A 21,320-nucleotide genomic window follows, 5' to 3' on the forward strand; every position below is an offset into this window, starting at 1 on the left:
ACGTCCAATGTCACAGCATCTGATCACCAGCAATCCCGTCACCCAAAGATACATCAAAAGAATCATCATCTGAGGCAGATCTTAACCTTGTCACTCACCTTCTAAATCAGGCTCACTGCCACCAATTGTACTGATCTCCGTAGTTAAGTCACTAAACGTAAGGGACTACAAATAGAATTTTATATGGATTCATCACCCAGAAATTTCATATGGATTCATCACCCATCTGCATTCCCTGTGCTACATTTCCTACTCATGCCTCCCATTTGCACAAAAGTAGTGTTCGCGCTAGGCTGTTTTAGCGGGGCACTGCGCCCTGCCCGATTTTTAAAGGGCAAAATGCGCCCTCTGCCCCTCTCGCCTTAGATGGCGATGCCCGGTGCTGCCCCAGCAGCATGGTGGCTTCCGAGGGGCCGAGCCCGCCCCCTTTGACGGCGGTGGCGGCCCGGGCACACCCCTTTCATGATGTCGGCGGCCCGGGACCACCCCCAGCTGTGATGTCGGCGGGCCCGGTCTGCCCCCCGGCGCCCTGCCCACTGTCAATCCTAGAGTGAACACTACAAAGATCACATTCTTTGGAGGAAGCAGACACACACACACAAAAAAGGGACTACAAATAAATGGTATTTTTCATATGAATTTTATATTGCATTATATAAAGTTGCATTTCAACAACCATATTTTGCACAGCAAATTGTTACATACAGCATCTGAATAGATTTTCAACTTTACACAACATTATGTGTGAGTAGTGTATGGATGTTTCACAGAGAAACCATAATGATAGCAGACATTATACACTCTAGTCTAGGCTCTCCCGATATCTCGCAATCTAGAATGACACAATAAGTGTTACTTAAGTGCTAGTGTGCATGAGACTGCAGCTAGGATATGATTGGGGGTTGCATCCAGCAACCACTCAGTTGCAGAATATGATAATGAAATGTGCATGAGAAAAGCCAACACATTACTCGTAAGTGGCAGAGTAACAACATGTGAACATACAGGCTGCCCGTTACCTACACTGTGAAAGCAACAACTCTTTGGTCCAACCAGTATGCAATCTAACCGCGCAACCCCAGCATGGCCGATTACACCACTTTGTGCTAGTGCGTGGATAGGCCACATGCTCCACTACCAAATGCTGCTGATGTCACCCATTCCTGCGGGTATGTATCATTAGATAGACACCAACTAGGTCGACACCACTAGGTAGACATGCATGACGGTCGACATGTGTTAGGTCAACATGGGGAAGGTTGACATGGGGTTCTTTGCTTTCTTTTTTACCTGAATGTCGACATGGACACTGAAATGTAGCACCGGTACACTATTTTAATCTCCCACCACGCCCTAGTGCAGAGGTGGCCAAACCGGTCCTTGAGATCTACCAACGGTCCACGTTTTCCGGGTCACCTAGCTGGTGCACAGCTGTAGTCATTACTAACTGTCACATTTCCCAGGTCACCTAGCTGGTGCACAGCTGTAGTCATTACTAACTGTCACATTTTCCAGGTCACCTAGCTGGTGCACAGCTGTAGTCATTACTAACTGTCACATTTCCCAGGTCACCTAGCTGGTGCACAGCTGTAGTCATTACTAACTGTCACATTTTCAAACATGCTGCATTCATTCCTACTATAGATCCACAGGTTGCCTGGAAAAAAGGCACCGTTGGTAGATCTTGAGGACAGGTTTGGCTACCCCTGCCCTAGTGGATGGTAGGGCTTGAAATGCCGCCTGGCGGCACATGTCGACTCAAAAATAAGGGAAAAACCCCATGTCGACCTAATGACCCTATCGACCTTCAGTCATGTCAACCTTCCCACAAGTTGACCAAGTGACCGTATCCCATTCCTTCTTGAAGTCAGTGTAATAAGGTTTTTGTTTTTCTTAAATATATGACACAATCAGAAATCTACTAGGCTATTTATCAGAGCTTTGAGAAAGAGATAAAGAGTCCCAATTCAGACTGGATCGCTGAGCTGCTTTTTGCAGCCTAATGATCAGTTAGCCGCCTCCCTACCAGAGTGCCCTGGGCACAGCTCCAAATGGCACCGCAGCTGTGCCCATAGCAGGATATCCATTCGTAATCGCTCACCATCGAATAGATGCTGCCCGGCCCCCACCTCTTGCAGCGGGCATGTAAGTATAGAATTACTCGGTGCTGCAATGGCCCTGGGGAGACTGGTGCCACTGCTGGCGTCACCGGTCCTCCCTCCCAACAGCCGGAAGCCGTCTGCACTTTGTACACAGGGAGACCTTGCATGTGCATGATTCATAGTGCATGGTATTGCGGTAATCGCTCAGGCTGCGATTTCACAGCCCAGTGAATGGGACGGACTCCAAAGTACCAATCAGTTTCTGCCATATATATTTTATAGGGCGTGTTTAAACCGACAGCTACAATTGTGAAGGATACAGTACTAGCCAATCAGCTTCTATCTCTCTCCGTGATTTGATAATGATCTCTCTTATACTTTTTCTACCAATACTGGGAATGTGTTCTGAATCTCAGGTGTTTTCTTAAAGCGTAGAAGCAGGAGTCTACACCTATAAACTGATTTGCTATTTTGAGGTTGCAAGGTCAAGACTATTCCTTTATACCGCTTTGCCACTTGCATATTCACACTCTTATACCTGATCATTTCTATGGTATATGTATATGATCATAAAAACATTATTGGTGGAATACAGGTAACTAGGAAAGTGACAGTCAGTAGTCAATTACAGAACCCTGTTAGTTGTTCGAGAAAACACATTCTCCTACAGTTACCCGTAAATGTTTTTATAAAAAAGGTCAATGGTTAGCTATACGTCATAATTCCTGGGATTAAGATATATTCCTCCAGGGGCTGAACTACATTTTTGTCTGTCTGACTCTGGGCGCATTAGTTTCACTGAGAAATAACCGCCATCCATTCAAACAAAGCCTTGGGCAAATGCTAGTATCTTTACAGTTCCACATCAAAGAGGGGAGTAATGCTGGACCAGCCGCCAATATCAAATCAGAACTGATGGAGCATTCAAATATCAACCAAAATTAGGTGTGCGGGGAGACATACACTGGTGATATTGACAACCAGAGCATTCTTGTTCCTTCCATTTTCTTCAACTGCGTGGAACTAGGCAATAGGCCGGCTTCAATGTGTTTTTTTTTTTTTTTTTAAAGGGCAGTTATTTACAAGGCAAAACCATGTCTTGTAAGAGATTGCCCCTTTAAAAACACCTCCAAGCACGGCCACCGGACTCGCACCGCAATACACGTCTTGAATGGGGTATCTACTGAGCATCTCAGCACAAGATACAAAAGTCTATCAAACATTAGATATGTCTTAGGGCAAAGATTGCAAATCCCCGATCAGTATGCACATACAGTATGGTCCACTATACAATTCTAGGGTTCTTTACTATGCAAACATATATAGGACTGCATTAAACAGTTACAACTTGTAATCAAACATCTGCACACTAACAGACATTTGGCATTAATACAGGGTACAGGTGCAGGCAGCGGATGTTGCTTGTCTTTAGGATTACCAGTACCCCATGATTGGTATGGCAACAATAGCACTTTAACCACACTCATTTAGAGCGCATTCTAACTTTGCCAACGGATCTAAATTAGTATATGAATGATTCAAGTTTGCAACATAGAGACATTTTGTGCAAACTATACAGTTTGCCACAAAGGGATCGCAGAAGCTAGAGAACATTCACTGCAATACGGCAACTGTATAAAAGGGTGCATAGCATAAACTTCCAAGAACAACCTCTTATCTCTGTTTTAAGTTAAAACACGGTTGTAAAATCTTCCTGTACATTTTACAGACTTAATATTTCTATAATAATTACCAATAGTTTCAACAACATTGCAAAAAGTATCACATTCCTAGGATAACTTTCGTAAGAGCACTTCATTACCGCCGGTAAACCAGCAGCCTCCTTTTATACCAAGTTACAGTATAGAACCAGTTCTTTCAAAAAAAACATTAGCTTCATTTCCAAAACGGAATGCCCAGACTCCATTATAGCATTAGTCTACAGCCCACTAACCTCACACTATAATGGATAAGATTTACAACATATGGAAAAACGCAATTTAATGCGGAGAACGTAAAAACCGGTATCAAATTATAAATAGCAACACGGGGATAAGAGTCTTTTAGGGTATCCTGGATCTTCTACAAAAGCAGCTCTGACTTTTTACAGTCTTGCCATAGATTACAGAATACATTGCACTGTGCAAAAACACATACTGATGGGATCTGCATGACTGCAGATCATGGAGAGGGCGTTTGAGAGTTAACATCCCGCATCAGGCACAAGGAGTCTCCGATCTTTAAGGCACATTGTCTTCACCGCCACTTTCCGCAAGTCGATGCCTTTTCTTCTTTTGCCGCATCTGTAAACAGCGAGTAATGGCGAGTGTTCCGCCTTTGAGGAACCGGATGAAGTTATCGCCGACGAGCGGACCAAGGGCAAAAAGATTAGGTTCTTTGGAGGATTCGTACGTGAATGGATCAATCGCAACGGGGTTACCTTTGCACGTTATAGGCTGGTTGTGGTGATGTCCTAAACTTCTACCTTGTTCTTTGAGAAAGAAGAGGTTTGGATGGGAGCCTATTAAGACCACAGCCATGGATATTTTTAGAACCTTTTTTAGTCCACCGGTACTTTGAAGGACACACTTCATATCGGGCTTGAAAGAAAGTACAAAGTGCTCTGGGTAACTTGTATAAGAGGGGTACAAGTTGGAGGCAGCGGAATACAGTTGGTTACACATCATATGGTATACTTTGTGGTACTCTGGATACAGTTTTTTTGGCAACTGCTTAAAAATTAGACTTGGGTCATTAAATCTTCTACGGAAAACATGGATGACTGGAATATTATTGTTGTGTGCGAATAACACGGCATCAGCTGCAGTGAGCCCGGCACCAACTATTAAAACCGGGTCTATCGCTCCACTTAACCTCCCCTTGCTCACAGCTTCTTCAAAGTCTGCAACAGAATGTGAAACATAAGGAAGGAGCTCTCCGTGGACCTCCAGCCGAGCAGGTGCATCAAATGTTCCTGTAGCTAGAACAAGGGATTCAGCAAAGAGACAAAAAGGCTGGTGAGAGCCATCAGCCGTCCTCCGATATCCGTGGACTTCCCAGTTTTTCTTTAGCACAGGCTCCCCACTCTCTTTGTTGATGTGAGGTTCTTCAGACGCAACATCTTCAGGGTCATCGCTTACCGAGGTATCCTGTTCCCTGTAGGGTTTTGCCACAGAAGTTATGTAGGTGTTGTCCAAAAAGTTTCTTTGAATTCCCATTATTTTGACATAATGCTTGTAATAGGAAGCCACTTCTCCTGGGGTCACTCGGTCACTTTTTATATTTCTGTAAAAAAAAAAAAGATATATATAATTTTCACCAGGGAAGGGGGGGGGAATCTGGTTTAAGATATAAATTTATATATCAAGATTTATTTACAGTTTTATATAGCGCAGCATATTCCGTTGCACTTTACAACTGTTTCCGCAGCACTTTAGAACAGTGATAAAGCAAACTGGGTAGGAACAAACCGCCACAGATGTATAAGGGCCCTTACCGTTATACAGGGGTGTCAAACTCAAATTCATCAGGGACCGCATCAGCAGTTTGGTCACCCTCAAAGGGCCGGTTGTATCTGTAGGTCCCCTGTATAATTATAATGCCATGACACCACAGGCTGCTCCCCCTGTATAATATAAAATGAATGCCATGACACCACAGGCTGCTCCCCCTGTATAATAATAATGCCATGACACCACAGACTGCTCCCCCTGTATAATATAATAAAAGTAATGCCATGACACATAAATGATTATACAGGAGGAGCAGCCTGTGGTGTCATGGCATTATTATTATTATACACGGGGACACCTCAGGAAACAGCGGATATATATATTCTTATTTATTGTGAGTGTGATCCTCATCCTCACTTACTGTTTCTCCGTCTGTCCTGCAGCTGCTGCGGCTTCCAGCTTTTCTTCACTGCTTGCTGCGGCCACACTGTCCCCGACTCCCGGTCCAGCTTCCCTGCCTGCTCCTACTTCTCTACAGACGCATGGGCGGGCGGCATCATAGTCATGACGTCCCCACCCAGTGTCTGTCACTGCCGGGCATCAGAAGGAACAGGCGGCCGGGCCCTCCTCCACGTAGCCGTGGAGGCCGGCGGCCATGTTTCTGTAGCCGCAAACATATGTGCCTACAGGAACATGGCCGCCGACAGTGGAGGAACAGGTAAGGCGGACGTGGACCACAGCACTCCTGTTTTAAACACACTGCCCCTGCGTGCTATCTCCTCGCCTTGTGTTTGACACCCGTGCCGTTATAGATCTTGGTGCTTTTATTAAAAGATGCTTACCTTCTCTTACCAATGGCCCAGTCTTTGAATTTAAGTCCAGGTAACTCCATCCAATCACCAAGACTCAGAGTCAACATGGACTCTTCCATATCCTAAGAAAATACCATCATTCATTATTATACAGTAAGAAGTGCAGCAACAGACAGGGTTTCATTTTGTTCAATGTAGAGATTCAATAAATTTCTGCTAATATAGAGATTAATACAATTGGACTAGGCACCCACTGAGGTACTGGTGTAGTTTCACGGTGCCGTGCTACGATATGTTGTCAGCATAGGCCAACGGCAGACCAGCGTATTCAGCGTAGTGTCCTCATCAGGCAGCATAGTCACCGTACTGTCCCTGCGAGCTGCAGCTCTGTCCCTGGCAAGCCTAGTGAGCGCTGCTCACACAGCGCCGGTAACCACCAGATCTCCTGCGCTGGCGGAGAGGCGATCATGCGGGCGCTGGCGGAGAGGCGCTCCATCTACCTGGGACGCATACACGTCTTATAAGTGCGTCTCAGTAATTCGTGTGGCAGGGTACGGCAACCCTGCCCGTGTCCGCTTCAGGGAGACGGTCAGGGTTAGGGGTTCGGTAGCGCGCAAGTCATGTGCACAAAGCAGGGTTGCGGGCACAAGTGCGTCTCATGCACAATAAAGGACGCATTTGCCAGTGCTCCATGTTACATTCTGGCAAATGCCTCCGTTTCAAACCCCCACTATCCACGTCAGCGTGGAGTTGATTGTACCTCATCCCCTCGCCAAGCTCCAGGCTGATTTGGATAGTGGGGGTGTCCCCCCACAATGTAGGTTAAAAATGGTCAATGGTTCACACACAATGTAATAAGCGGTGACACAATGCTAACTGCGTAAGCTCCAGTTAGCCGCAAACACACAATGACTATGCTGACTGCGGGAACACGACGCTGATGCTGACAGGGACACTACGCTGACTACGTAAGCGGCGCCGTCAAACTACATCATTACACTTTATGGTTACCAGGTTATTTGGTTCTGAAAACACAATCACACCTGTGCCAGAGCTGTCTACAGAACCTAGGCGGTCTTCAAGGCACCCCGACAGAACCACTGCCATACAATATTACTAGCTCCTACGGCTCGGCTTATTCTAGGTGCAGTCAACAGCTAATAACGGCTACAAGCTCAATGTCATTAGGGACAACGCATGCACCACAAGAGCCCCAAAGTCTTTCCAATGTCTCTATGACCTGAATGGTAGCCCAAGAAACAAAAAGAAATACGCATGTGGCAGAATGTAATACAGTCAGAGCTTTCCAGAGGTGAGGGATGCTGACCAAAACTTGGATGTTTTTTTTAAAGTGGCAACCATTTACAAGGCATAATCATGTAAAGTATTGCCGCTTTAAAGAAACAGTCTAGTTTGGCAGGCGTCCTTTATCTCTGGCGGACTTGGACTGTATTACATCCTGCTGATTGTATGTGTTTTATGCCGGAGAAGTATACGTACATGCCAGGCTCCACCGGGCGGCCCCTTGCCTAGTACAATGTGAGGAATGTAGTGTTCTTGCTCTAGTTTCCATTGCAGAACCGATGGGTAATCATACCCAAAGTCAGCATTCGGATGATGCAGAGTGTCAAACAACACGGCTACGGGGTTAGACGAGCGGCCTTCCAGTCCTTCCGACAAGTATTCCAAATCCTGGAAAGAAACATGAAGTTTCTGATCTAAGGAGTACAGCACATGAAAATATTTAAATATTTATGGCATTTGGCATGCAGAGAAGAATAGCGCCAACCGCAGCCAAGTCTATTAATGGTCAGAGTTACATGACTTCACACTACATCGGGGTTTATTCGTAGATTTCAAGGAATACAATTTTGGCTCATGGTGTGCCACACATGGTGTCGCCTTATCTCAACGACCCCCCCCCCCCCTACACACACACACACACACCCCCAATGTCTTTTCTTCCACCTCCTGTAAGCCAACAACCTACAAGTGTTATTAATGCTACACTACAGGAGTAGAGCTGATATTTTTCATCATGATACACTGGGAGTTCTACAACACATGTGTCTATGGGCAACCAATTGGAATCTACATATTTAGTAACTTCTACAAGATGATAGATAGTATCTGATTGGTAGCCCAAAGTAACATCCCCCTTTAAGTATATTCAGGATATTAATAAAAAAAAAAAAAAAAAAAAAAAAGGAGGAGGGGGAGATTACTTATTCTGTTTGTGGTGTATCAGCTATTAATTGCCGTTTACACCCACAGATTTTTTGAACCGTTCAAATTGTAATCAATGAATTATGATTAGGAGTAAGTGTTTTGATTGGATAGTGCTTCCAACTGATTCCTGATGGATTTCTGACAGTGTTTTACTAAATCTATATAATAATATTGACAGCTGAAACGTGCTGGCAGTTGGCAGGATCTCTGACCCCTGTGCACAGGAAGAAAGTGGGGAAGGAGATAATGACAGAAGAGTGTCATTGGGAGAGTGGAAAAATAAATAAAAACCAGGCAATGCAGTGCTTGGCAGCAAGTGGCTTTCCAGTGCACCCTCATGGGGCGGTATTTAATGCCGCGGCGAGGGGGTTTTCTACGGCGAGGTGGTCTTATTTTCGGCGAGGAAAAGCAATCCACGCAGACAATACCCCACGCCATATTAAACATTTGGCCAGAATCCTCACTGGAGGATGGCAAGGTTCTCCGTAAATACAGCGAGTGCGCTGCATGTTGTGGCGAGCCCTGCCATTTTGATGGCCACACTCGCCGTGGGGAACTAGCGTGGTGGAAACGGCGAGTGAAGAGGAGGGAGATGAATACTCTGATGGCGAGCTATTGGCACTGCTCGCTGTCATAGCTTGCCATCGGGGGCATTGAATACCCCTCGGGCCTTGGCTTGTATGAATTGATCCAAGCTGTGGTTCTACAACAGCGTGAGAACCACCTGTGGCCTAAGTCTGCTGTACATGGATAATCTGTACAGTATTAGTGATTACACATGTGACTACATCACTGCATGTACCTGTTCAGGGATAGAAAGGTGCCTCGCTTCCTCTAGCTTGCTGTGAAGAATTGGATTGGGATGCAAGGAATCAGGTGACAGGTATGGTCTGTACCCCGACAGCATGTACGAAAGACAGATACCGGATGGGCCATTTCCTGCAATAGATCATGCACATCACCAGTACAAGCAATATAGAGTTTCACATTTAACAGTCTATATTATGTCAGTATATACTATAACCAACAATTATTATTGCCCTGACATTACACAAACCATGGGTAGAAAATCAGTACTTGTGTACTAGCACGGTGCCCACGATATTTTGCCGCACAACATAATCGCATCACATGGCATACACCCGATGCGATTTAAAATTGTATAAGCCCCCTATACGATGTTTAATTGTATAAGCACCCTAATGGGGGCTTACAATGTTAGATGCACGCCCACGCCACCCCCACTATGAACGTGAACCCAAAGCGTGGCGAGTGCAGCGAGCCCGCGAGGGGCGGCGGTACGCGTCCTATGACATTTCCATACCCCCACTATCCACGTCGGCATGCAGTTGATTTTATATAGTGTGGCGAGCACAGCGAGCCACCGAGCCCGAAGCGTGGCAAGTGCAGCGAGCCCCGCGAGGGGCCGCGCATTACTTCACATGTATTCCGTGTCCACTTGCGGGGCTCGCCACACTATATAAAATAAACTCCACACCAACGTGGATAGTGGGGGTATGAAAAAGTCGTAGGACGCGTACCGCTGCGCTCGCCACGCTTCGGGTTCACGTTCATAGTGGGGGTGGCGTGGGGGTGCATTTAACATTGTAAGCTCCCATTAGGGTGCTTATACAATTTTAAATCGCATACCATTGTATATGCGATAGAATGGCATACAATTTAAAATTGTATAACATCGCATCGCATACCTTATGGTCTGCGATGCGATGGACGCCGTGCTAGTACACAAGTACCAGAAAATCTATAACTGGACAAAAAAATAAAAATTCCTGGTCAGCAATAATATTAATAGACTGTAAGCTCCACTGGGGCAGGGACTGATGTTAATGTTCAAATAATATAGAGGCAGCTTGTTGTTTCTCCTGGATGTCATCAGGTCAACCTGAGGAATGCCCCACCTGAGAGTCAACTGATGAAACACCTCTGGATTCAGAGCCCATTCCCCTGGATGGAGATCCTGACGACTCAAGTAATCTGCCTCCCAATTCTCTACTCCCGGCAGGTACACGGTTGACAGGCTCAAGGCATTGTGCTCTGCCCAAAGAAAAATTGGGCGAACCTCCCTCATTGCAGTTTGACTCTTGGTGCCTCCCTGTCTGTTGAGATATGCCACTGCTGTGGCATTGTCTGACTGGATCTGGATTGCTTTCCCGTGCAGTAGATCTGATGCCTGAATCATGGCTCTTAGCTCAAAAAAATTGATGTGCAGACAGGCCTCCTGTTGTGACCAACGACCCTGAAACGATTGTCCCATAGTCACTGCTCCCCAACCTCGAGGACTGGCATCGGTCGTCACTATTGTCCAGTCCGTGATACCAAATCAACGCCCCTCCAAGAGATGATCCGTGCAAAGCCACCACATCAAGGACAGTCTTGTGTGTGGTTTTAGTTTTATGAGCCTGTGCATCTGAAGGTGTAACCCCGACCATTGGGAAAGAATGTCCAATTGAAAGGTCCTGGACCGGAACCTTCCATACTGAAGGGCTTCCCTTAACAAGAATCTAGCCCATGGAGGTTCAACAGAGGTTCAATTTTCAATCTGTGCATGCAGTGCTTCCCTTTCCCTGCGAGAAGCTGTCAGCTCTGCAGCTAAATTAGACAGCACAGCTGTAAGGGATTCTGATGGTTGCTGCTGCTACGGGGAGGTTCTTGAGGACTGACCTGCCCCATAACAAGTCTCACATACAGTTACTCCCTTAACATGCTGAGTATACTGGACTTTGCATCTTTTGCATGTATATAATTTAAGGGTTGCTTTAGAGGTACTTCTCTCAGCCATACCTGCAGACAACCGTGCACACAGACCCCCACAAGTGTATACACTGACCTGGGTCTGAAGTGGAACAAGGGGAAAGCAGCCTTAACCCGAATTCCTCCCACCACCAGCGTCCCCAGACCACAGTACCTGAAGTTTTTAGGGGAAGCTTGCTTTGCTGCGCAGGTATCCTTAATAGGAGCTGCCGCTGCTGCAGAGAACAGGCAATGTGGGATCCTGCATCCTGCTAATACAGGAAGCTAATCCGGCACAGAGCCCCTTCAGGTAACTGACTTCCGCCTCCGCCCTTCCGGTCCGCCCCCCTCTGCCTTAAAGTGACAGCGCGCTTTTACCGCCTGACACCGACAGCAAGGAGCGTCTCCGGTGAGCGGGTAAGACGCCCGCCGGCTATGTTACTGCAGGGAGAACGCTCCCTGCCTCATTACCTGGTCAGATAGCTAGGCTGACCAGGACCACACGGCGCCAGCATCCCGTCCCTGGAGGTGTGCGGTAGCCTCTGGACCCGTATGCAAGCTGCATGCAGCTGCGGCGGGCCCCCGGGAGTACACCCCGGTGGCTGAGCCCAGGAGGAACACTGCATGCAGTGTCAACCTGGCTCCCTCCAGGGACATGTGCAATTAGAAAACACTGCCATAAAATAAAACACAAAAAAAAAAAAAAAAATGTCTTCGGTCTCAGAGAGACCTACACCCGGGTGACTCCTCCGGACACTTTTTTCAAAAGACTGCAGTCTGGAGGGGAAGTAGCCAGCAGTTCAAAATTTCTTAAAGTGCCGGCTCCTCCAGATCACATCCCAATCCCCATGGTTAAAGGCAGTGTCCCTGGATGTGGGAGAAAAAAAACACGCAGCTGCTGCATTGTAGCACTTTGTACGCAGATTGATCCCCTTCATATATATACACACACCTGTCACAGATAAACAAGTGTTGCATATCGAAATACTAAGAAGAGTCTCCTGGTGCAGATGTGTCACATATTGTTGCTACCAGGATAGTTGTGACAAAAAAGTTGTCCGGAGAGGCAGCTTAGCATGACTGCAGCAATGAAGCATTCGGACATATCTGTAAATAGCCTGGACTCCTCGTCTGTCCAGGTCTTGCTGTAAATCCTATACTGGCTTCACATATGTTGGACATCGCCAGGTGTTCCCTCCCTCCGGGACGCCGCCCTATGGGTTGCTGAGCGGCAGCAATGTGCATGCACAGTACCTACATCGGTATTGCATACACGCCAGTCCCCGGTGCGGCCATCTGCACCATACAGGCAAAGAGACCGTGATTTCCCTTCTATGGGCTGTTGCCAAAGCAGCCTATAGAAGCTGACCGCATGCGCCGGTCCCAGCACCTGTCGTCATGATAGTACAGGCGCTGGGAACGCAAACACTGTGGTGGGAACAAGGAGGATGGCGGGGGTGTGGGTGGAACTATGGCAGCAGGGGGGTGTGGTGAAGGGATACGGTACTCTTATAAAAGGTGTCCATGTCGTCAGAGTTCCTGTCGACCTTTAGCATGGTCAGTCTAAATGCTGTTGACTATTATTAGTGAAACTAGATGCGTTTTACCGCAACCGTTCCTAACTGACCGATAGGACACTGGTTTGTAATTAATTAGGTATTAGTCAAGCCCAATGGCTGCCTCCGCTGAGGGTAAGATACCTGATAATCTTTACCAATTAAATATAGACATCGACTCAAGCCGCAATACGTCTTAAATATTAAAATGCAAAGTTATTCTGCCACCCAGAGATTGCTTCTGAAGCTTGCAGTCAGCACGAAATAGTGTAATAATCTAATAAATACTACAACTTACCAATAATAACCACTGGAAGAGTTGGCGGAGGATCTCCTGATAGAGTATTCTCCTCTGCTAATGGCATAGCTACGGGCTGCAATATTATTGATGCAATGCTGAGCGTCACAATCTCCCGCTTTCAGGGTCACTTCTGAGGAGAGAAAAAAAAAAGGGGGGGGGGGGTTATTGCAAGTATTCTAGGCTGTAGCTGATTCTCCTTCCCTAGGTACATGTGGGAACAGTACCCTAGGGGCCCCCTGATTCAAAGCACCTGCTTCACCAATGGTAGTTCCGCTTCTGACTGAAAGCTATGTTACACAGAGAGCAGTTTCCTACCCAGCCAGGACCAGAGGAAATAAAATGACCAGAAGGCTGCAATATTGCAACAGCACAGTCCCAAGGATTCCTCTACGAGACATAGAAACTGCATTTAGCCTGGTTTCACATTGTGCACCATAAAAACAATTCAGATAATCAGTTCTCCGCACTAGAAGACATTAATGTACTTTATATATGGATTATTCTGCATGAAATATGAATGTACATCGAATTCAATTTAGGCAGATGGCACCAGTGTTTTCTATTACAATACTTTCACAATGTTCCATTTATATATTATCTCTCATACAAAACAGTACAGGCGGTGGAAAGCTCCAGACATTTAGAAAGTAAAAAATAAAAGTTATGTCCCATAAACAAACTGCAATGTTGTATTCTAGAGATAGCGGCAGGACTTCCTGTGCAAACTGGAGATTCCTGCAGAGAGATACAGCTCACTGCCTAGCAATTATGTGCATTTCACTAAAACGCTTTAACACAGTGGTACCCAAACTTTTTGGGAATCAAGGCACCCTATAGTATCTCAATGTCATCCACAGCACCACTAGCCCAAAAGTTTCTTATTGAAAAAGTCAGCAAAAAAAAACAAATAAAAAAAGACAGATATATATATATCAGTGCTGGATCACCAACCTGAGGCACCCCTGCCATGGCACACTGTTTGGGAACCCCGGTTCTAAAGGCCCATACACACTGGGTGATTTTGAGCTAAAAGCAGCTCAGTTTTGTCCTTTGAGTCGCCCAGTTTGTACAGGGCAGCGGTGGACAGTGAGCGCTGATGCACACTCCCGCATCACCACCGATGGCCGCCGCTCATCTGCTGGTATTACCAGGAATAATACTGCTCATATCCCGGGTCGGACCCGGGTTGCTGGGCAGTGCGAATGGGTAACCCGGTCCTGTTAACTTCTATGGAGGAGGCAGCATCACTTCAGTGCTGCCTCCACCCCTGCCCACGTCTGACGCACCACCGCTCCGTCCCGTGGTTGAGGTCAGTGACCTGTCAATAAACTGTGAGCAGCTAAATACCGCAAATGCCGGGTGCGACCTGGCGTTTGCGAGTGTAAGGGGTAGAAGGTAATAAACCTGATGCCATATCACATACAGTAAGTGTTGTGTAGCCATTTCATTTTAGAAAAGCATTCATTTTTCTTCTTTCTGGTTAGTATACGGGGAGGGGGCACTTCAGTAGAACAAGCCATCCAGATATTTAATTAGCTGGGCATTTTAATTCTTAAGCTGAACTGCTGAAGTTTCACATTTAATTAAAAGCAAATAGTTTTTCTGGCTTGCATTCAAAAGTGATCCATTATTCAACTTTCTGGCTCCGAGAGTACTTACTAAAATACTGGCAGATGTACGCTGATAACATGCGAATGGAATTTCTTAGCACCAATCAATACTTAAAGTGCACCTTTTCACGTATTTCTGGAATGTTCCATACAATGATATTCAATGGCTGCTTTTAATGGAGATGTTCTAATATTTCCATGTACAATGCTTTGTTCTGGACTTCCTTATACCTTGTTCAGACCACCAAAGCAACCCGGGTTATTGTCGTGTCAAACCAGGTTGATCTGCAGTGTGAAAGCACCACTGACCAAATTCCCGGGTCAATCAACCCAGGTCACAACCGACATTGAAATACCAACTGCCGGTATTCTGACAGGGGGTGAATATCATACATATTTTTTTCATAGTCTACCCTGAGATATGCTAATTGTATGAGATATAGCAACAAGGACTTGATGGCCTTCTCTCCTGCTTAAAGCGCACAGAGCTTTTAGGTCAGAAGCCTGTGATCAGCCAGTGACTAGCCTAGAGTCAGCACTGTGCGCACATTTGTACCTTCGCCTCTGGAGGGTGCGAGGAGAAATCTGCATTAAACGCTTCATCATTTAGTTGCAGGTTAATAGCAGCCCCCTAACTGATTAGCTCCGGGCGCTGTACGTAGTAGATAATTGAATGTTCCCCCAATGGATCCTGAATACTAATCAATTTAAAGTTAAAGGAAAAAATAATAATTATTAACTTTACTTTTATGTTCCATGGACTATTGGGCATTACGGATTTAAAGCCATTAAGTGGTTTAAAGAAATCATCATCTATGGATATATAGGTCTAGTGTCCGTTGGACTCCGAAACACTGCCATCTGTTGGCAGAGAGTGAAACTACATCTTACACATGCAAACACAGGTGGCAGACTAGCTTTCAAAGCTTTTGCTATATACACTTGTGCACCCGATAAGACGTGCGATGTCAGCAGTGCTGTATATGGCGGATACATACCCAGCTGAGTATGCAGTACTTTGATAGAGCTGGATTCGTCCCAAGAGTTTTTCTAATAATATAAGAAAATATATTTCTTTCTTTAAAATGCCATTTCAATAAGCATATTCTGAGGTCAGCACTTTTTACGGCTAGTGATTTTAAATCTTAGAGAAGAGCTTTTTCAAAGGGCATGGCGAACGAGCTCAGACTGCAAGTATTTACTCAGATAGGAGGAACTTTCAAGTAAAGCTGGCCTTACATTAGAACGATTTTAGGTCCGAACGCACCATTTTGACCGGTCGTGTGATGTGTTGCGTTTTAAGTGTGCATCATGGTGTTTCGGTATGATGCACAGATCCGTGGGTCGTGAGGTGGATCCTCAGATCTTATGTGCTGCACATAAGATCTGAAGATGCTGACAACACCAGGTATGCTGGGAGTTTCAGATCTTACATTAGATCTTATGAGAAATATAAACACAAGATCTATCGTGTGTCTGGTAAGCTGCTGGGGAAATAGTTAGACGACGCGAATCGGATGCTGGTCGTCCTGATGTATGGCCAGATTTAAGGACAGGAGTATCTGGAGGATTTACACATTGAACTTTACAAAGGGTGAAGTCATGCGAGTTAAGCATAATTGAGACTACATGGCTGATGGAACTGCAAGCAAGTCTGCTTTTGAATGGATCCTCCAACTTATCGCGCCGCAGGTGCTCCATAGCCAAGTACTCGTAGGGGAGAATTTACTAAGACTAGAGCTCTATTTCACATGGGATGCTATAGGCAACCAATCAGATACTATAATATTCTAAAACAGGGCTGGCCAAACCGGCCCCCAACCTCTACCAGTGGTCCACGGTTTCCAGATCACCTAGCCGGCACACAGCTGTAGCCATAACTAACTGTCACATTTTCAAACCAGCTGCATTCATTCCTACTATAGATCCACAGGTTGCCCAATACATGAACTGTTGGTAGATCTTAAGGACAGGTTTGGCCACCTCTGTTCTAGAAGGTGCTAAATAATTTCCCCCATAGCATTAACTCTTAACAACTACAGGTAGATTCTAGTTGTACTCAAAATTCACTAAACCTCCAATATATGTTTAACACCCAAACAATCACAAAACAATTTAATTCTAATAGGCGAGTTGTGTTAAATAACCAAGAACATCATACATACATACATGTAATTCAATTATTGCTGCAAGTCAGTGACTTTGGGCATACGTCAGATTTAATTATGAATAATCGGTGGCATAAACTGAAAGGGTCGGTCAGAGAAAATCCATGCAAGTCTTATGTCATGTGTCAAAATAGTCTGGGCTACTTCCATTCATTGGTAAGTCATGTTCCAGATGTGTATACTGTTGTACGTAGACGTCTGACAAGACCATCAAAGATAAACACCCTATCAATGTTAGCGACAGTACGCCCCAGCATCCAGGACCTAAAAGACTGGTCCATTCATAGAACGGTTCCAGGAACAGTTTATAAACTCACAACACTCCCACCATTCAGAATGAGCAAACATTTGTCCATTAAGGACAAACAAGAATGCATGATTATATAATACTGTTTAAAGACATATACCACCCCTTACTTATCAGTTACCTTTATAACATATTCCATAGCGGTTTACAGAGAATATTGTAGACTTATGTTAGTCCCTGCCACACTGAAGCTTACAATCTATATTCCCTAGAACATGTACAAAGAATATATATATTTTTTTAAATCCAAATAACTGAGCAGTATTTTTTTTTATGGATTGCGGGAGGGAGACCGTAGCACACTTAGGACACTTATGCAAACTCCATGAGTGTCTTGGCGGGAATGAAACCGCAGAAATCTGGAATTAGTATTATTCATACAAAATATATACAAATAAAAATAACCTTCCTAACATTGTTTTCAGTAGTATGCTGCCACCCATCACTCGGATATGATCCCTCGGTGCTATCTTAGGTCATGCACTAAAACCTCTTCAGAAAGGCAGATTATATAGCAGTCTCCCTTTCTGATGCAATAGGCTGGAGGCATCCTTCCCTGTGTGCAGGCTGAGAGCTATGAAGTCAGGGCCCCATAGCAGCATCTGCTGTTCATGCACTGAGCCTACAGGAGCACAGCACACTCTGTATGTATGGACTTTCATCATCAATGCAAATATTGTGTAACCCCCTAGTATACACACAGAGGAGATGGCACACATGCCACCAGCGCGGTGCAGAACCTGGCACACATGCCACCAACAGCACGGTGTAGACAGAGCCTGGCACCTATGCCACCAACACAGTGCAGAGCCTGGCACACACATGCTACCAGTACAGTGCAGAGCCTGGCACACACATGCTACCAGTACAGTGCAGAGCCTGGCACACATACCACCAGCATGGTGCAGCGGGATGGTACAGGAGGACCAGGCACCTGCAGCAGGTCACAGCAAATAGCTAGCAGCGCCCGGTTGTGTGACCAGTCAGAACCCCACATCCCACTGCCGCCCGCCCATCCATCCGTCTCTTACCCGGTGTGCCGCTGCCAGAGAGCCCCCACCTCCGTCCCTGCGAGCCCTGACTGATGCCGCACTGCCCCCTGCATAGACCGCGGCCGGCCCGGAGATATAAAGCCCAGCTCGGCGGGGAGGAGGTGAAGGAGGAGGAGGACTGAGTGAGGAGGGAGAGCGCCGGTCTCGCTCGGATGGGAGCTCCTGTCTGTCACTGGCGGGGGGCGTGGTGAAAGCTGGGGCCGGCCGGGGATGGGGAGGGGGTGCCTGGGTGTGGGGAGGGGGGAGGCTGCTGATGAATGAATGAGGCACTTTATTGTCTTCCTTTCCTCATAATAACGTACGTTTCTGCTGCCACCATGACACACGGGACTTCTCTGCAATAGTGTGTATTTACAGTACTGTATCCAGATATAAACAGCAGGAAGCCTCTGGCCGTTCACACTGTGACTGGGGGCACTACAGTTCCCAGCGTGACTGGAGAGCTGCGAAACTCCGAATGTGGTATGAAAACAAAAGTCGACATTCTAACTGTCATCATTCAGAATGACAAAAAGTTCTGCATCATAGCTGCCTCCCCTCCTGCATTCTGCTGGAGACTCCCTGAAATAGCAGCAATCTCCCTCTCCCTCATTAGTCTAGCCATCTCCCTCATTTCACCTAGCCCACATTACACTGTTACTGTACATTATAGTTCCCTACACTCCTGCATTCTGCTGGAGACTCCCTGAAATAGCAGCAATCTCCCTCTCTCCCTCATTAGTCTAGCAATCTCCCTCATGTCACCTAGCCCACATTACACTGTTACTGTACATTATAATTCCCTACCCTCCTGCATTGTGCAGGAGACGCTGTGAAATAGCAGCAATCTCCCTATCTCCCTCATTAGTCTAGCAATCTCCCTCATTTCACATTGCCCACATTACACTTTTACTGTACATTATAGTTCCCTACCCTCCTGCATTCTGCAGGAGACGCTGTGAAATAGCAGCAATCTCCCTCTCTCCCTCATTAGTCTAGCAATCTCCCTCATTTCACCTAGCCCACATTACACTGTTACATGTTTGGGGAAAAAAGGAATGAGAGACAGGTGGAATCATCAGCACCATTTCCCAGCACTTTACCAAGTATAGTAGCTCTTACTAACTGCTTTGGGGCTCATCTACATTTGGATATACCGTAAGTCATTTTAAAAGATTCCTCTCAGATGTAGCAGTACACACCCACGCTTGTAGGTGCCACGTTCACAATCTCTCCATATATGGAATTATGCACATGCACAGATATGTAGCTGCGCATACGCTAAACATCATTCCCCATGCAAACAAACGCTGGCTGTGAATGGACCAGAATAAGGTCCACACACTCACACACTCACACACACACACACACACACACACTCCATAGGGTTGGATTATGGGACTAGGGTCGCTATCAGCCAAATATCAAATAAGCACTAAACCTCACCACTAGCAATGTATAGTATCGGTCATCTAAGAAAATTGTTACGTTCATATCAAACCCAGAGGCATGATGTGTGTGTGTGTGTGTGTCTGTGTTTGTGTGTGTTTGTGTGTAATGTATCTATAATCTTTTATGAACACACCCAAAACAACATGTTGATGTTTGCTTGATTATTTCCCACAAGAAAGTGCCGTAACTAGATATTTTGGTGCCCTGTGTCAAAAAGGGAATTGGAGGCCCACCGCCATACTTAAAATTGGAACAGTGCGTGCCATAGGTGCACAGTAAAATTAAGGGGCGTGACTTCGTGGGGAAGGGGTATAGTCACATAATAGTACCAATTCACACTACACCACATAGTGTGCGTTATACACCAAGCGGGTGTGGTATAACACACCGACAGTCGAGATTCCGACAGTCATTAGCGTGACGCCGGAAACCCGACTGCATAGCGGGGGAGCGCAATGAAGCCCCTTACGGGCTCGCTGCTCTGGCCACGCTTCACTCGCCATGCTGCGGGCACGGTGGCTGCGCTCGCCACCTATTTTATTCTCCCTCTATGGGGGTTGTGGACCCCCACGAGGGAGCAGTCGGGATTCTGACGTTGGAGTAATGACTGTCGGAATCCCGACTGTCGGTGAGACGTCCCGCACCCCACCAAGCATCCTGTGCTCTATCACACTGACGTTCTTCCTCAACCTACGGCAGTGGTGGAACAATGGTGCTGCAGACCCCGCAGTGGCCTGGGGGAGACAGCACCGCATGGGGTCTGCAGCTGTGCTGAGAACACACGAGCTGCCATGCAGTGATGAGCAGCTCCCGATCAATTAAAAGGGAGATGGGGTCTGCAGGCAGTGTGGGGCAGAGCGTCCGCGCACTGTGCAGGCGCCCCCAGCTGTCCTGCGCGCCGTGTCTTCTGGGAGTGGGGTGCGCATCCACGACTGTCCTGAGGCCAGGTCTCCTTTGAGGGGAGCAGGCATCCACGGATGTCCTGCGTGCAGGGTCTCCTGCCAGAGATGTGGGCATCCCCAGCTGTCCTGTGTGAAAGGGCTCCTGCTAGCAGCTCCAGTAGCAGCCTCTGTCCTGTGCACAGGGTTTCCACCACTAAAGGGGGACACGGGACAGTGATGCAGCCTCTGCAGGACATCTAAAAATGCTGGTTCTTCTCTGACTCGTCTGGGAGACTCCTGGGTCTGTTTTTTTTAAATAAAGAGATCATCCATGAGTGTCACCATGCCTGACTGTGAATATATATATATATATATATATATATATATATTAATATACATACATATTTGTAGACATGTTTATTTTAGTGGGGACATTAGGGCATGTCATTTTTAATAAATGTTGGGGGAAGGGGGGCGCCAGAGACTTTTTTGGCTGGGGAGCACAATTTCAACATGAGTCAACATGGACACCGTTTCAGTATACCATGTCTCCTCGCATGGCTCACTGCACCACTTCCCCATAAAATGCTGGGTGTTCCCCTGAGAACACAGGCGTGGATTTGCCTGCTCGGGGCCGGCGGCTGACGTCACATGATTTCCGTTGATCA

At 46.4% G+C, this 21,320-nt stretch overlaps 1 protein-coding gene across 1 annotated transcript; it reads right to left on the reverse strand.

Annotated features, from left to right (window-relative positions):
• Positions 1-624: 624 nt before the first annotated feature.
• Positions 625-18,501, reverse strand: OSGIN2 (oxidative stress induced growth inhibitor family member 2). Its single transcript, XM_083187092.1, has 6 exons — positions 18,320-18,501; positions 13,201-13,333; positions 9,398-9,534; positions 7,867-8,058; positions 6,397-6,488; positions 625-5,387 (listed from the first exon to the last, which is right to left on the reverse strand). The coding sequence occupies exons 2-6, from the start codon at positions 13,265-13,267 to the stop codon at positions 4,343-4,345; spliced, it is 1,533 nt and encodes a 510-aa protein (XP_083043218.1). The 5' UTR covers positions 13,268-13,333; positions 18,320-18,501; the 3' UTR covers positions 625-4,342.
• Positions 18,502-21,320: the final 2,819 nt, after the last annotated feature.

Source organism: Crinia signifera, chromosome 5 (genome assembly GCF_055691185.1).
Source record: "Crinia signifera chromosome 5, ASM5569118v1, whole genome shotgun sequence".
Lineage (NCBI taxonomy): Eukaryota > Metazoa > Chordata > Amphibia > Anura > Myobatrachidae > Crinia > Crinia signifera.

Coding starts and splice junctions, on each gene's coding strand:
- OSGIN2 (XM_083187092.1), bottom strand. CDS start 13,267: ATGCCATTAGCAGAGGAGAATACTCTATCAGGAGATCCTCCGCCAACT. Junction 8,059..9,397: donor ACCTTTCTATCCCTGAACAG/GTACATGCAGTG, acceptor GTTTCTTTCCAG/GATTTGGAATACTTGTCGGA. Junction 5,388..6,396: donor TGGGCCATTGGTAAGAGAAG/GTAAGCATCTTT, acceptor TTTTTTTTACAG/AAATATAAAAAGTGACCGAG.